This window comes from Tamandua tetradactyla, chromosome 5 (assembly GCF_023851605.1).
Source record: "Tamandua tetradactyla isolate mTamTet1 chromosome 5, mTamTet1.pri, whole genome shotgun sequence".
NCBI classification, from domain to species: Eukaryota; Metazoa; Chordata; class Mammalia; order Pilosa; family Myrmecophagidae; genus Tamandua; species Tamandua tetradactyla.
Window position 1 is genome coordinate 99,715,973 of NC_135331.1, and position 17,505 is coordinate 99,733,477.

General features: G+C 48.7%; 1 protein-coding gene and 1 non-coding gene across 2 annotated transcripts in view; both read right to left on the reverse strand.

Annotated features, from left to right (window-relative positions):
• C5H6orf132 (chromosome 5 C6orf132 homolog) overlaps positions 1-17,505 on the reverse strand; it is a 39,947-nt gene that overhangs the window by 16,653 nt on the left and 5,789 nt on the right. Inside the window, exon 2 of the mRNA XM_077159418.1 lies at positions 11,333-11,439. Coding sequence (XP_077015533.1) covers positions 11,333-11,439 — 107 coding nt within the window. The remainder of the gene's footprint in view (positions 1-11,332; positions 11,440-17,505) is intronic.
• TRNAG-UCC (transfer RNA glycine (anticodon UCC)) lies at positions 10,547-10,617 on the reverse strand. The gene has a single exon. It is a non-coding gene; the product is annotated as a tRNA-Gly (tRNA).

Sequence of the window (17,505 nt, forward strand, 5' to 3'; positions counted from 1 at the left end):
ACTCAGCATAATGTCCTTCAGGTCCATCCATTTTGTTACATACTTCATAACTTTATTCCGTCTTATAGCTGCATAATATCCCATCATATGTATATACCACAGCTTGTTTAGCCACTCGTCTGTTGATGGACATTTGGGCTGTTTCCATCTCTTCGCAATTGTAAATAATGCTGTTATAAACATTGGTATGCAAATGTCTGTTTGTGTCCTTGCCCTCATGTCCTCTGAGTAGATACCTAGCAATGGTATTGCTGGGTCATAGGGCAATTCTATACTTACCTTCCTGAGGACCCGCCAAACTGCCTCCCACAGCGGTTGTACCATTTGACATTCCACCAACAGTGGATAAATGTGCCTCTTTCTCCACATCCTCTCCAGCACTTGTCATTTTCTGTTTTATTGATAATGGCCATTCTGGTGGGTGTGAGATGATTTGTGGTTTTGATTTGTATTTGCATTTCCCTAGTAGCCAGGAAAGTTGAGAATCTTTTCATGTGCCATTTGGCCATTTATATTTCCTTTTCTGAGAAGTGTCTGTTCAAGTCTTTTGCCCATTTTGTAATTGGGTTGTCTGTCTTTTTGTGGTTGAGTTGAACAATCTCTTTATATATTCTGGATACTAAACCTTTATCTGATATATCATTTCCAAATATTGTCTCCTATTGTGTAGGCTGTCTTTTTATTTTCTTGATAAAGATCTTTGATGCACAAAAGTGTTTGATTTTGAGGAGTTCCCATTTATTTATTTGTTTCTTCAATGCTCGTGCTTAGGGTGTAAGGTCTAGAAAACTGCCTCCTATTATAAGATTTATAAGATTTCCCTACATTTTCTTCTAACAGGTTTATGGTCTTAGACCTAATGTTTAGGTCTTTGATACATTTTGAGTTAATTTTTGTACATAAAATTTTTCATTGTTATTATTTCTTGGTAGATTACCCCTTTTATTAATATATAATGCCCTTCCTTGTCCCTTATAACATTTTCACATTTAAAACCAGTTCTGTCCGATATTAGTGTAGCTACCCCAGCTCTCTTTTGGTTACTGTTCGCTGGAATATCTTTTTTCAACATTTCACTTTCAAATTATTTGTATCCTTAGGGCTAAGGTGAGTCTCTTGTAGACAGCATATAGATAGATCTTTGGTTTTTTTTTATCAATTCTGTCAAAGGTGTCTTTTGATTGGAGAGTTTAATCCATTAACGTTCAATGTTGTGACTGTAAAGACTGTAAAGGCAGTACTTACTTCATCCATTTTATTCTTTGTCACGTATTGTTTTTGTTCCTCTTTTTATCCTTTAAATTATCCTTCCTGATACTCTTCATTTCTACATTCTCTTCCAAGCCTCTTTCTCCTGTCTTTTCTTTTCAGCTTGCAGAACTCCCTTTAGTATTTCTTGTAGGGCAGGACTCTTGTTAATGAACTCTCTCAGTTTCTGTTTATCTGTAAATATTTTAAACTGTCCCTCATTTCTTAACAGTTTTGTCAGATGAAGAATTCTTGGCTGACAGTTTTTCTGTTTCAGTACGTTAAATGTATCATTCCACTGCCTTCTCGCCTCCATGGTTTCTGATGAGAAATGGGCACTTAATCTTATTGCGGTTCCCTTGTATGTGATGTATTGCTTTTCTCTTGCTGCTTTTAGAATTCTCTATCTTGGACAGTAGACATTATGATTAGTATTTATCTTGGAGTAGGTCTATTAGGTTTTATTCTGTATGAAGTATTTGCACTTCTTGGACTTGTCCCCTTTGCCTTTTTGAGATTTTTGGCCATTATTTCCTTGAATATTCTTTCTGGCCTTTTTCCCTTCTCTGCTCCTTCTGGAACACCCGTGATGCATGTGTTTATGTGCTTCTGTTATCACTCAGTTATCTGAGATCCTGCTGAAATTTTTCCATTATTTTCTCTATCCTTTTGTCTGTTTGTTTTGAATGTCCAGACTTCTAGGTCATGGTCCTTTCTTCTGCCTGTTCAAATCTGCGTATGTATGCCTTGAGAATATTTTTAATCTTAGCTATTGTGATTTTCCCTCCCATAGGATCTATTTTTCTTTGCATGCTTTCAAATTCCTCATTTCACTCTGCCAGTGTCTTCTTCATATCTTTTGTGTCTTTAGCTATATTTTTCTTTATCTCCTTGAATTGGTTTAGGAGATTTGTTTGAGGATCTTTGATTTGTTATTCCAAATTCCTTATCTCCTCCAAGTTTTTAATTTTTTCTTTTGACTGGCTCATATCTTCTTGTTTCTTAGTATGACTTTTAATTTTTTAATGGTATCTGGGCATCTTGATGAGATTATTCTGAAAGTCAGTTTCTCTCTCTTGTCTAGGATTTTGTTGATTTGGTTCCTTTTAAAGCGCTTCTTTGGCACTTGGTTCATCAGTATTTCCCAGAGGAAACAGGGCCAGGGACCCACACAGGGGGTGCAGACTAGTTCCAAAGAGCCCTGGGGAGAGGGCCAGGAAAGCAGCTTCCCAAGACCGCATGTTCTCATCCTGCCCAGCAGACGGTGCTTGTCAGCAACCGCTGCCCCACGGCCCTACAAAGGCAGGTATTTTTAGCCCTCTATCTGCTCTATGTTATGTCAGAATCTGTTAAGGATATGTTGGAATGCAAACCTGTTCTTCCAACTCATCTTTTCTCCATATTGCTGAGACCCAATTCCTTCATTTAAAAGAAGGAGATATTTCCTACTTTGTAGGGCTATTATGAAGATATACGAGATAATATCTCTGACTAAGGAAAACTACATCAGGATTATGTCTTCCAATCATCTCTGCCATTGGGGTGAAAAATGTGAACAATCAAAGCTTAGCTCATTGGAATCCTAAAAGCACCTTCTGGATCACCCTGAGTGGTCAAGTCTAATTATGTGGGGGGAAGGAAGAGGGACTTCATGGCCAGAGATGACACTGCCCACCATACCCTTTGATCTTAAAGCACTCTGAAAACACATTAGACACTCAAATCCACAGGATGGAAGCCTTGTAACAGTAGCCTAGGCGAAACTCAAGCTTTTTAGGTCCCCAAACCCTTCAAAAAAAAAAAGAAGTCTCAGGACACACAACTTCAATTTGATCTTTGGAGCAAATCTCAAAGTCCAGCCTCATCCCTTCCCAGTACTGAACTGAATGGTCCCACCATCTTCCAGCCCCTGCCTGGGTCCTAGACAGCCTGGCAAACTGTTAACTATCCTTGAAACCCCAGATTAAATGCCCTCCTCTAAGAAGTCCTCTCGACCACCCAGGCCAAATTAATTTATCCTTTATGTGCACATTATTATTATTACAGTGGACATTTCTTAGGGGCCTACTATGTGCTGGACACTGCTCTGAGTTTTGCACATGTAGCGGTGCTGTTTGTCTTCTTAGTAACCCTAAGAGGCAGGTTATTATATTTATTTTATAGATGAGGAAACTGAGGCACAGAGAGATTAAGAATTTAGCCCAAGGTCACACAGCTAGTAAGTGGCAGGGACAACTTTGAACCTCAGAGCTTGTCCTCTTTACCACTACAGTATTTGCCCTTCCACTTTTCCTCCAGTACAAACTGGAGCCTTCTGTAGATGACTAGTCTTTGCTGCCCAGCCTGACCCCAGAATCAGGGTCAGTGATGGGCTGATTCTCTGTACAAACCTGGCATAGACAGGGCAATTCAATAAATGTTTGTTGAATAAATTGTAGAAAGAATTATAGGTTTAGAATGGTGGAAAACATGTGTTCTGGTGCCAGCTCCGCCACCAGTTAACTCAGAGCAAAGTCATTTCTTTTGCTGGGCCTCAGTTTCCTGTCTCTCCTGTAAACGCTCTCTGAAGGCCAGTTCAACCATAGTGTTCTGCGAGCCCAGGCTGTAAGTGTCTAGGCTGTGACTCAGCCCGCATATGCGTCGGCAGTGGCCTCAGCACTCAGGGCCACCACTCAGTGACAGGCTGTTGGGACAGACTATTGCCATTGTTTCCAGTCTCCAGGGAGAGGAAGGGGGAAGCTGGGGGGAGGAGGAGGGAGCTGGGAGGGAGGAGTTTTCAAAGCTGGTTTTCCAGAAGCGATAGGGTGAGGCCAAGCAGGGCTTGAGGTCACCTCTGGCCTCAGACACGGGATTCCAATGACAGCAATCAGTTGGGAAGCTGGCTGTGCCCCACCCTTTACACTGCCCCACCCCAGTGCTATTGCCTTGGGAAAATGACAGATCCAAGTACCCTATGATGTTGCCTGCAGGGGTTGGAGTGTTTCTCAAATATATGCTCAGTGGAGAGGGATGTGGGGGGCCATCCAGGGCGGCAGCCCCATCAATAGAGGGGCGGGCCATCCTTAGGACCAACCCGGGCAGCCAGCCATGGCCACAGCCACTCCTTGCCCTGCTCTGGCAGAGAGGCCTTTGCTCGGTGCTTGGGGCAGAGTCCAACCCTGGCCCTGCTAGGTGGGGCGCTCCACTGGAAACTGGGCCACAGAACTTCCTTGTTCCCACACCCAGGTAGCACCTGGTAGCCAAGACCATTTGTCCCCTCGCAGAGGGCACAGGCCAGCTCTCTGGCTCAAACCTGACTCTCTTTCCTCAACTCTTAACAATGAAATTGCTACCTTTATAGTTAAAAAGCACCCAACATAATGATAATTTTTAAAAAATATTGTGACTGAGCAGAAAGCACATCATGAACTCGGAATCAGGGAGACCAAATTTACAATTTTAAACTCCATTGTCAAAATGCAGTCAAAAGCAGGATCTGACGTGTAGCCCATGCTCTATTTAGGTGTCCTTCCCCTGCCTCTGAGGCTGTTTCCTCTTCTGTAAAATGGGGATGCTACCACCTCCCTGAGGTTTGCTGTGGCACCAAAGGCCACTGCACATCTAAAGAGATACAACACAGAGTACTCCTCCAGGAAGCTCATTTCCTTTGCTCTGTCTTTCCTTGGGTTCTACCACAAGATCACTGGGTGAGCGGTGGCCCGAGTCCTTGGGCCAGGCCACTGGGGTGTGTCTGTCTGGGTAGATCTAAGGAGTTGAGGTGCTTCCCCACGGACAGGGCCAGGTCATCAGGGATTCTCCACTGCCCTTGGGACTATAAACATTTCGGAGTTCCAGAAGAGCAAGGAAGCGGGGGAGGGAGGGGAGAAGGGAAGACAGCACTCAATTTTTAAGGGTGAGGCTAGTCTCCCCTTGACGTTTTGGGGGTCAGAGCCCACTGCTCACCCCCTGCGGCACCACCCAGAGTTCCTCGCGCCACTGATGACAACTCAGCCCTGCCGCGCAGGCCTCAGGCAGGGGCTGGCCCTCCGTGCGGGTGTCCTTGTCCCCACCAGGCTCAGTGTTCCTTGTACCTCCTCATGCCTGGGATTCCTCAGGGCACAGCCAAGCCCCAAGGTGGGTCAGCTCTGGGGGCTGGGCCTGTGGGCCACGCATGGCTGACCGTGGCCACCAGCCAGTTCAGAGTCTTCGCTGCACATTGCAGAGGCACACCTCCTCACCCAGACTTCTCTGGGGCCTTGTCTGGGGGGGAGGGTGGGAAAGCCAAGGCAACAGGTAGGGTGTGGAGCTACGGGAGGGGAGGGAGAGGACTCTGAGACAGAGTTGGAGCCGGGCAAGGTTGTGCACCATTGTAGGCTGGGGGAGCAAGGGGATGGGCTCTGGCCCCCCCAGAATGAGGACCACAGAGAAACCTCACCAGGCACCCGGTGTCCCCAGTTGGGTGAAGCCCAGCCAGTGGCTCTCCCAGACTGGGCAGCTCCTCTTGGCTTGGGGGGGCGGTGGGAGGGTGGGGTGTGGGCCAGGGGAAGGGGAGCGAGGGCCGGAATGCCAGGCCTTAGATTTCCTACAGGCAGTTCCCATGCCCCCCCCCACGGCAGCGGCTCTGAAATCAGTGAGCCAAGGAGCGCACTGTGAAAAAGCTCTACTGCTTCCCAACCCGGACCTCCACCCCTTCCTTAGCTCAGAATCCCTCCTGGGAGCCAGAGAAGAATCTCCACCCACAAGGCCAGCTCCCTCTAGACATAGCTGCCATCCCAGACACCTTTAGACCCGATCTTGTGCCCTGGAGGGCCCCTCTTTCGCCCTCCCTCCGAGTGAGGTGCCCAGGGGAGCCCTCCCCACCGCACCCCACTTCTAGATCCTGCCCCAGGCACTAAGGCCCCATTTCTAGGGCCTCTTCCCTGGTAGTTTTCCTGAGGGCAGCCTGAGCTAGGAGTGCACCTCTCTGGCCCATGGGGCAGCTGTTTGGGGGCAGGTGTGGGAGTATGGACAGAGTTTGGGACCTTCAGGTAGGCCCCACACTGTGAGCCAGGTGGGCAGGGTAGGGGGGGTGGGCCCGCTGTACTCTGCTCCATGCTGGTGTACGACAGGGTAGGCCTCTGACGCCCCCACCCAACATTTGGGGCTCCCTCACCCCACGGCTCTTCCAGCCAACATCAGCCAAATGAGTCAGCCAAAAGCCAGTAACAGCTGCCCCACCCAGCTCACCCTAAGTAAAGTCCCCAACCCCACAAGAAGCAAGGGGCTGAGCTCCTGTGGCAGGAGGGGAGGGTGGCAAAGAGAAATTGAGCTGACTCGGGCTGCTTCTTTGAGCTCCCAGGCAGCAGGGGACTAAAGGGAGGGGTCCTGAGCGGGCCTGGGGCCCAGCTTGACAGCTGCCCTGGCCCAGCCTAGCCTGTCTGACTCAGGGTGGGTGACCCAAGGAGCTCTCATTGCCCGGGGCACCCCTGGGACCTGTCAGGCCAGTTTCTCTATATTTGCCACCTTGGCATTTTATGTTTAATTCTGCACATGTATCATCCTGGGGATGATTTGATTTAGACCAGGGGAGGGAGAGAGGGAGCCCCAGGGAGAAGGGCAAACTTCCCACCATCCACTGTTCTATCCATGCAGCTCTCCAAAGCCAGGGGGAGGGGTGGGCCACGGTGGCGCAATGGCAGAGTTCTCACCTGCCGTGCCAGAGACCCAGGTTCGATTCCCGGTGCCTGCACATGCCAAAAAAAAGCCAAGGGCACAGAGTAATTTAGAGCCGTCAGTTTATCCTGAAAAGCCGTTTTGTTTCTCAAGGTGCTTAGACAGAAAAAGTCAGAAAAGATGCTCTAAGCTTTTAATGGCAATTATTTTGAGGGAATGGGAATTTGGTAAATAGGGTGTGCTGGGCGTCCCTTTTCTGTTATAATTATGCACCTAGGGATATTTGTTACACCGAGCTAATATTATTTTTTAATAATTGGAAATAATGACGTTTAAAATAATGTATCTTACTGATTACATATGTAGAATGGAATGATCAAAATAAGAATGTTTGCATTTGGTTAGGTGTTTTTTGGTATTTAAAAGAATAAAATTTAAAAATTTTTAAAAATTAAATAATGTATCTGACAAGTTAGTGAAAAGTAAATGAATTAAACCAGCTGGCTAATAGTATTCTTAAAGAGGCTGTTCAGCATTGATTTGGCAAGCAAATAACAAAGTTGGATACTTTTTCAATTATTTGGAATTAATAATTTTTACTTTAAAAAAAAAACATAGACCTATACAACACAAAAAGTAAACCCTAATGTAAACTATGGACTTTAGTTAATAATATAATTATAATAATACCGGTTCATCAACTGTAAAAACTGCACCATTCTAATGTAAAATGTTAAACTCATGTGTGTGTGGCGGGGTGTATGGGAACTGGGAACTCTGTACTTTTTGCGTTTTTTTAAAAATCTAAACTTACAACTGCTCTAAAAATGTTTAATAATTAAAACAAAAAATTTTTATATACAAATTTTTAAAAATTAAAAAATTTTAAAAGCCAAGGGGCCAGGCCAGGGCTCCAGGCTGTGTCTGACTTCCCCTTGGAGGTGGGAGGAAGAGGGGGGAGGATCACTCGGGGGGGAAAAGGATCACTCCCAGCTCAGCTGAGGCCCACGGGGGTGTGAAGGCCTGGACGGGGGAAGAAACCGGGGCTCCACGCCTGCTCTGCTTCTCCTGAGCCTTCCCCCGCGGGCCTCGGTATGGGGATTCTGACCCAGCGGCCACCCAGCAGGAAGGTGTGTGGCCCTGGCCTGGCTGGAAGGCTGCCCGTGTCGGGGTGGAAGCAGAGTGCGGCCTTTCCAGCTCACGGGGCGGCCTGTGTGCACTGTGGCCTGGCTTCTTGGGGGCTGCCAGAGAGCTGACCACGCCCCTGCCCTCTGATAGGGGGTCATTTTAACACAGGGAGACACAGCTGGGGAGACCCTGAGGACCATCTGGTGTGACTCCCACTGATGGACGAGGAGCCAGAGGCCCAGGGAGAGGATGGGACTGGACTCAGCCACCCCAAAACCCAGTGGCAGTGGCCCATGGTCAATTCCAGGTTCCTTCCCTGTCACAGAGGGATCCTGAGGGCCTTGTCACAACTGGCTGTTGCCTGCTAGATGCTGATGAAGTGATGGTTACTCCTCAGCGCCTTCACCCTAAACAGAGGGTGGCTGCTTTAGGGAATGTGGGCCAGAAGCACCTGCCATTGCCCTCCCCTCCTGCCCCACCTTGCCCCCATCCGTCGGCAGGCTCATGCGGGGCACGGAGAGTGAGGTATGCTCAGAAGATGGCCTGGGCCCTGACAGCGCTGGAGAAAGAGTGTGGTCCCTGCCAGGGCCGTCACCTGGCTTCTTGGGGTGCTGCTGCCTCGTGCCTCCCCTGCCCCAGGGCTGCTGGGCCTGGGAGGGGCCCTGAGTGTGGGAAGGGAGGACAGGGAGGGGCGGGGGCCCACGGGCTCCAGTGGTGTCAGGCAGGGCCAGGGCGCCGGCCCAGCGCCCCACACACGCCTGGCAGGGCAACGCCGCCATGGGCAGGAGGTTAATGTGGCTTGGTGGAGCCGGGGTGGGGGTGCATGAGTGTGCTGGCACGTGTGTCCCTGTCCCCGTGCAGCTCTGCCCTCTCACTTCTCCCCATTCTCCCAGCCCCCTGCTCCAGCTGGAAAAAACCAAAGCAGCTGGCCCAGAGCCCGGCATGGAAGGGAAGTGAGAAGAGCTGGTGGACAGATAAGGAGGATCCGCCTGCTGGCTCAGGGTCCCCTCAACATAGGAAGAGGTGAGGAGGATGATGGGGCTGCTATCTTGTGACCTGAGTCAGGAGAATGGAGCTGTCCCTGGGATGTGGGCCACAGACCTCTGCAAATACAACTTTAATTCATTTGCTGCTTATAAAAGCAATTCATGAACATCAGAGACACATATAGAAAGTACAACAAAAAGGTATAAAGCAAATGAGTCAGCCCCTAACTCTGTTTCCCAGAGATGCATAAAACTTGCCATTCATCCAAAAGAAGGAAAAAGGCTCTGGTGCCCGTGGGCCCTGCCTGCTGGACAGGGATTCAGAAAAGCGGACAAGGAAGATGGAGGTGGTTCTTCCAAGTAGTAGGTGGCCGAGAGAGTAGGACGGCCTGGGTGGAGCTTGGACCCCAGAGCCAGGTTCCTGGGGTTCAGATCCCTAGCTCTGCCACTTAGGGGCTGTGTGGCCTCAGGCATGTTCCTTCCTCCTCTCTGTTCTTCAATTCCTCCATCTGTGGAGAGGGGATTAATGACAGCACCTTCTTCCTAGGGTGGCTCTTCTGACTCAAGGAGTCAACCTCCTGTAGGAGGCCCACGGGGTGGCGGCTGGCCACAATACGGGTTAGCCATGATCACGTGGCCCTGCATACCACGCCATCTGGGTTCCTCGTGCAGCCGGCACCGAGGAAATGGATTGAGCCTCCCCTTTCTGGGTTCAGTTCCTTCCTTGGTAAAAGGAGGCTGGTGTGGTGGAGAGAGAGAATCAAACCCACTTCCAACCACAGGAGATGTCAGTTATTTTACCTGGATGGATGGATGGATGGATGGCAAGTTTTATGCATCTCTGGGAAACAGAGTTAGGGGCTGACTCATTTGCTTTATACCTTTTTGTTGTACTTTCTATATGTGTCTCTGATGTTCGTGAATTGCTTTTATGAGCAGCAAATGAATTAAAGTTGTATTTGCAGAGGTCTGTGTGCCCAGCCCTCTACACAGACGCTAGATGCTGAACAGCAGGCTCAGTCCCTCCCATCGGGGAGCTCAGGGGCAGGGGGAGGGGTGGCGTGTGGTCTGGCTGTCTGGTCTGGTGGTGGAGAGAGAGAGGCGGCTGTGCCCTTCAGTGCTGGGCAGCATGTACAGATGCCCAGGTCCAAGGAGTGGGTGCCACGAGGTCTAACAGACCCCCGAGAGCTGAGAACAGGGTAAGGAGTCTTGTTGGCTGAGGTTGTGCAAACCTTCAAGGAGGTGTGAGGATGGCAGCATCGTCCCAACCAGGACCCAGGACTCACAGACAGCAGTGAACCTCAGCTTCTAGACCTGCACTGCCCAGTACCGCAACCACTGGCCACAAGTGACCATTGCACTTGAAATGCCAAGTGAACATGTGCTGTAAGTGTAAAGGGTAGACTGGATTTTGAGGACTTTGTTTTAAAAAGAAGAATGTAAAATATCTCACTAATGTCTGTCTACATTGATTAAAGGTTGAAATAATAATCTTTTGCATATATATCAGACTAAGTAAAATATCTTATTAAACTTGATTTTTTTTTTTAAGGTGCATGGTCCGGGAAACGAACCCGGGTCTCTTGCATGGAAGGCAAGCATTCTACCACTGAACCACCCATGCACCCTAAACCTGATTTTACCTTTAATGTTTTTAGCTTTCAAATGACATATGAAACTTGCGTTACATTTCTCTTGGATAGTGCTGGTCTAGACAGACTCAGAAAACCCAGGGTCTTTCACCTCCATAAAAAGAACCAGTTACAGAGCTGGTTGATTTGGGTCTCTTTACCTTTTCAAAGAACAAAAGCCCCACCCCAGGCTCCTGAAGGGAGTTCTACATTTCCTGTAGTTCCTGACCAACAAACACATCTGTCCCCAGTGCTCTTTTCCTGAGGGCTGCTTGCATGTCACCTCTTTCAGGAAGCCCTCCTTGACCATGGCCTGCCCTGGCTTATGTTCCAACATCCTGTTTACTCATTCATCTCTGCACTGGGCAAAGAGCTCCTTGAAAGCAGAAATGCTGGCTCAGTCATCTCTGAATGTCAGCACCTGGCATGGAGCAGGGGGGCGTCAATGACTGTAGAATATGAATCCTGCTTAGCTGTACCGCTGCTGTATGCAAATTCCCCATAACCTATCTTGGTTTGGGCCCCAGAGAAGTTGACCTTGGCCATGCCTCCTCCCAATTGCTTCTGTGTTAGCATCAGGAAGCAAAGGTATCAGGGGAGATGAGGCTGACTCCACCAAGGCGGGGCGTGGTGGGGCTGCCTCCTCTGTGGCAGCCACGGGTGCGCCCTCCCAGAGCAGACCTCAGACCCCAGGCAGCCCGTACTTACCAGTGGAAGGAAAGTCAGCAGGGGTCGGACTCTTGGCCGAGCTTTCAGTGTGGCTGTTCCTGACTCACTCACCGTGTCAAACCGATTGTCTCCATAATAGATTCCATCTAGAGGAGACAAGTGAGAGGAGACGATGAGCTGGGGATCAAAGAGGTCGGGCCAACAGAGTTCAATCTGCCCTGCAGATCCTAGTCCAGGAAAGCCAGGCCTTGACTGCCCTGTTTGTGATATGATCCTCCAGATGGGGTATGTGCTAATGGGGTTGACCGAGTGGGAGGGACTCAGTGGGCACTTCCCTGGGGTCTCCTCTGGGTTTCCAGGGCTTTCACACCCCAGCTGCCATCTCCTTCCTGCCACTTCCTTTCTTTCAGGGCCCTGCGACTACACCCAGCCGAAGTTTATCTCTGAGAGGGATGAAACAAGCCGACTTTTTCCTCAAGTGTTTGAATTTCTTATCTGGAACAGGCAGAGCAGATGAGGCCACCTGCTGCCCCCAATGACCCACACTCTTCCTTCTGGATCCCTCAAACTTGAGATTTCCCTCGCCCTCAAACGCCCAGTGGTTAAGGGAGTGTGCGTGGCTCCCTTTGATGCAAAACCAGTTGGACTGTCTGACCTTACAAATTTCCCAGCTCCTCCTTCTTTGGGCCTCAGTTTCCCCACGTGTCCAATAGGAATGTTGATAGTGTCAACCTCCTAGGACTGTTGCAAGGAGCAAGTGTGGCCAGCTCATAGTAAGGGCTCAGCATAGTCCCTTGCCCTGATAGGAGGGAGTTCCTCTTCCCCAGTCACCCTTGCTTGTCCAGTCTCCCTTATGACCCTTGACACACATTGGAATTTCCACGTGGATTTCACACATCACCTCCTAGAGGCAGGGAACCCGGTGGGCCTCCTACTGTGACGGGGCCTGAGCAGGAAGAGCTTTCATCCACTTAGAGCAGAGAGGGAAAAGAGGTCCAATCACAATTAACTGGAATTCACTGTGATTACTCTTCCTCTAAACATAACTTTAGGAGAAAATTGCAAGAAAGCCGAACGATTTTTTTTTTCTTTATAAAGCCTGGGCTTGTGTGGGAGACCCTGGGATCAAAATACAGTCACCCCCGTGGCCTACCCCTACAGCCACAGCCCTTTAGGTGGCAATCTAAATCAGAATGTGGCTTGGAGGCTCCTGGGAGCGCCCGAGCTTGCAGGCAGAGTCCTCTGTGCACACCCGCCTACCAAGGCAGAAAGTTGGCTGGTACATTCAAGAGTCAGCCTCTCAAACGGGGCCAAAACAGCGAGTTCTCTGTGTGCGCCTCAAGTCCCTGGAAACTGACCTGCCCCGTGCCATCCGGAAAACATGATTCCCCAGTCTGGGTGCCGAGATTTGAAGGGGTCAGGGGCGGGGAGCCGTGGGAGTGCAGCTCTGGCCCAATCAGAAACAGCGAAGGCGGAGCCACCTGGACACGCCCAGCGGCCTCCCCCGAACCCGCCCGACTCTCTCCCGGCTCGCGGGAGGCTGCGGGGTGGCGCCGAGATCTCCTGGGACTTTGTCTAGATAGCGCTGGGCGGGCGCCAAGGTCCTAGATAGGGTGGCTGGTCCTGAGTAGGCCGGGGGTGGGGGGGACTAAGGCGAGGACTGTGTGAGAGGCATGGCCTACTCAAGACACTTTCTCTGATGATTTCATGTCATCTCTGTCCAGGTGTTAGGATTCAGGTGGCCTCCTTTCTACAGTCGAGTTATCATGTTAACGTGTATTACTGTGTGCCTGGGAGCTTTAGAAGCATTATATCTGACAACCTAGCAAGGTGACAGCAATAGTAATAGTAAAACTTAGTGAGCACTTATTACGTGCTCGGCATTTTACACATTATTAATTCATTTCATTCAAAGTAGCCCCGGAAGAAGTACCTGAAATTGCTGAGCTGTGTTCCAGTAGCCTTGCTTCTTAAAGACAATTGTATAACTATATAGCTTTTACAGTGTGATCGTGTGATTGTGAAAACTTTGTGGCTGACACTCCCTTTATCCACAGTATGGACAGATGAGTAAAATAAATAAGGACAATAAATAAATAATGGGGGGGGAATAAGGGGTAAAAAAAATTAGAGTAGATTGCAATACTAGTGGTCAATGAGAGGGAGGGGTAAGTGGTATGGGATGTATGGATTTCTTCTTTTTTCTTTCTTTTTCTGGAGTGATGCAAATGTTCTAAAGATCATTATGGTGATGAATCCACAACTATGTGGTGATACTGTGAGCCACTGATTATATACCTTGGATGTGCATGAAGGTATCTCAATAAAAAAAAAAAAAATAGCCCTGTGAGACTGGCACCTGAAAAACATGACCTCCATTTTACACATAAGGACACTGCAGCACAGGGAGGTTCAACAACTTGCCCCCAGTCTCACAGCAGTAAATAGTGGAGTCAGGGTCTCCCATGATCCCTGCACACACTGCCCCCAAAGAGAGGGCCTGTAACCTGGCCATTTACAGAGAAAAAAGGGCAGCTCAAAGGATTGGCTCAAGGACACCTGAGAAGAATTTAAAACCTGATTTGTCTCTAAACCAAGCTCTCGTTCCTTCACCTCCATAGCGGCTGATGCACTTATTCCCACTGCAGGCATGGGGAGGTAGAGACCAAGCGGGAGCAATTAATCAAACAAGCCTTCCCTAACCCTCTGCCACACACCAACAACTGCAAGGAATCTCATTCTCAGATGTGTTGTTAGAGGGAAAAAATGAAGATGCAAAACACTGTTCGGAAAAACTCTGATTTTGTAAAATAAGTTATATGTGCACTCAGAAAAAAAGCCTGGCTGTCCACAACACAAGGCTAACAGATGCTGGGTAGAGATTACAGCTGATTCTTATTTTGTTCTTCATATTTTTCACACAGCTTCCAAATTCCATTTTCATATTTTACTTCCATGCTCAGAAAGGATAAACATCAGACACCTTCCCTGCCCTCAGGGCACTCAGAGTTCAGCTGGGGAGACTAGACAGGCCCAGTAAGAGGCAGGGCAGGGAGAGGCAGGGAAGGTGTCCTCTTCAGGGGATGTGGCCAGGAAGGCCTCACCCAGGATTGGGGTGGGAGGATGGGGGTGCAAAGACAGGATGAGGAAGGGTGAGGGAGGCTCAGCTCCATCTGAGGTGCAGCAGGAGGTGAAACAGATCACCCAAGGCCACGCAAGGGTCAGGACAGAGCAGGATCTGAACACTGGCCATCTGACCCCCAAGCCCACACTCTCAACCACTGCAGATTCCATGACTTCGCCCTTACACCTATAGGCTCTGTTATCTTGATTGGTTTGTGGTGTTATCAGCAGGGGAGCAATACAGTTCTTCTCTACAAAATATGTAGAGAGGCATCCACTGTGGCTGAAGCAGGAGTGGAAGGCACAGGTGGCTTCACTCCACCAGAGACCCCCACATCCCCACTGGGGCTCCTCTGGGAAAGCCAGTTTGAAAACCCAGTTTTAAGAGGTGTGCCTGGACCTCTCTCTGTCTCTCTAAGCCAACCAGGCAGGTAAACTCACTGTCCTCCCCCACTATGTGGGACATGACTCCCAAGGGCGTACATCTCCCTGGCAACGTGGGACAGGACTCCCAGGATGAGCTGGGACCTAGCATTATGGGATTGAGAAAGCCTTCCTGACCAAAAGGGGGAAGAGAAATGAGACAAAATAAAGTGTCAGTGGCTGAGAGATTCCAAACAGAGTCAAGAAGTTATCCTGGAGGTTATTCTTATTCATTATATAGATATCCCTTTTTAGTTTCTGTGTATTGGAGTAGCTGAAGGGTGGTACCTGAAACTGTACAGCTGTGTTCCAGTAGCCTTGATTCTTGCAGAGGATTGCATAATGATATAGTTTTTACAATGCATACACTGTGTGATTGTGAAAACCTTGTGGCTGTTGCACCCTTTATCCAGGTTATGAACAGATGAATTAAAAAATAAGGAAAAATAAATAAATAAATAATGGAGTGGGGTAAGGGGTAAAAAATAATTGTGTAGTCAGTGAGAGGGAGGGGTATGGAATGTATTAGTTTTTTTAAATTCCTTTTTCTAGAGTAATGCAAAGGTTCTGAAAATGATCACGGTGATGAATACACAACTGTGTGATGATATTGTGAGCCATTGATTATATACTTTGGATGAATTGTATGTGCATGAAGATACATATGTGTGTGTGCGTGTATATATATATATATATATATATATTTTTTTTAAGGGGTGCCTGGACCCTGACCAACCTTTCCCAGGACCCTCACACCTGGGCCCAGGCTGCAGACCATCAAACCACACCAGCGGTGAGGCAGGTGGCAGCCACCACCATACACTAGGCCCTCAAGGGGTTCAAGGTCAAAGCCAGGGTTTTCCATGCCTCAAGGTCAAGGGCCAAAACTAAACAGAAAGCCAATAGGTCCAACCTTGGGGAGTTTCCTGTGGAAGTAAATGAACTGCTCTGCCACAGTGTCAGGGCCACTAGAACAATGGGGTGTCCTGAGAATCAGCCCCCACCTTATTTGAGGAGATAAAAGAAGGGCCGGGACTTCCTGGTTGTCTCTTGAAGAAGGACAGGAAAGTGAGCAGGCGGGGGGCGGTGACCGGAGGACGCTGACTGGTTTGTCCTCTGAGAACAGACTGAGGCTGCTCGAGTCAGAAAAGAGGGGCCCTAACAAACAACAGAAAACTAACTAACTAACTAAATAAATAAAATAAAAATAAAACGAAGGGGTCTGGCAATGGTGGCACAGTGGGAGGGTTCTCGCCTCCCATACCCGAGACTCAGGTTTGATTCCCGGTGCCTGCCCATGCAAAAAATGTACATATATAATAATAATAACAAAAATAAAAAGAGGGGCCCTATCCTAGTGTCTTGTCCGCCCTGAATCTTGGAAAGCCCCTCTGTGTCGACTTTTGTGGCTTGGTCCCTTACCTGCTAGAAGTCTTGGGGATCTCAGAGGCTTAGGGCTTGCCATGCCAAAAACAGGTGGGAGTGGAGAAGCCAGGCTGGATTCAGAAGGCAGGAAAGGGGAAGTAGCCACCTTTAGAGCCTGAAGCTTCCAGAGAGAGGGGGCAATTCCAGCAGCCCTGAGACTCCGGGAGCAGGCTCTGGGCGGGGGCAGCCCTGTCAAGTTACAAACTCAAGCCTCTCTGTCTGGTAAATTCAACTAAAAATAATGCAATAATATAGAGGGAAATCTGGGTCTGTCTCCATTAACCCAGACCTTGGGTTATAAATAATATAATATAAAATTGTTTTATATTAAAACAATCCCACTTCCTGTTTGTGATAAAATTGTGTGTAGGACTACTTTATATTTTCTGTTTTTGTTTACTTGGTTTTTTTTTTATTATTTTATTTTGGGGGAAGATTCCTTTACATTTTGTTTCACATTTTACGCATATTTGAAGGAAATAAAAGACGGCCTTTGCCTTCATTTACACGTCTTCAGGGATTTGAATTCACATAAATAACCACAGAACTGGTTAGAAATAATTCTTGATGCCATACTTGTTTCAGCAGGACAGCACCACCTCAGATTTCAACCCGAGGAGAGACAGAGCCTCTGCACTCCCTCCCCCGTGAGGACCTGCCCTCCAATGGACCGGAGGGGGATTTAAATTGTGGCTGAGGCTGCCAGGCTGCAAGCACCGGCTCCTCGCCTAGGGTGGCCGTCGGGAGGCAGGACGGTGTGGGGCTGAGGCTATGGCTTTAGAGCCCATATGAACTTGGGCTCCAGTCCCTGCTCCAACCCCTATTAACTGTGGGACCTCGGCTTGCAACTTGATGTCTCTGGGGCTGTTTCTTTTTCTGCATGGTCAATTGTGTGGGATGGAGCAAGGCGGAATGAGATAAAGTGTGCAAAAAGTTGTGCAGATAATTGGTGCTCAGTAATTGCAAGGGCTCATGGGTGTTATCATCATCATCATCATCATCATCATCATCATCATCATCATCATTATTCTTTCCCTGTCCCACCTTACCCTGCTCCACCAAGGATCTGGGCTCCGAGCTTGAATCAGGTGCCATCCCTTGCAAATTGTGGGTGAAAACCTGTACCCACGGATGAGAGCCGTGGGGAGGGAGGGGCCCTTTGATGTATTGTTGGGAGAACTCAGTCCTGATGCTTGGCTCTGGTCCCAGCCCCTCTCTTTGCAGATGGGGAGACGGAGGCC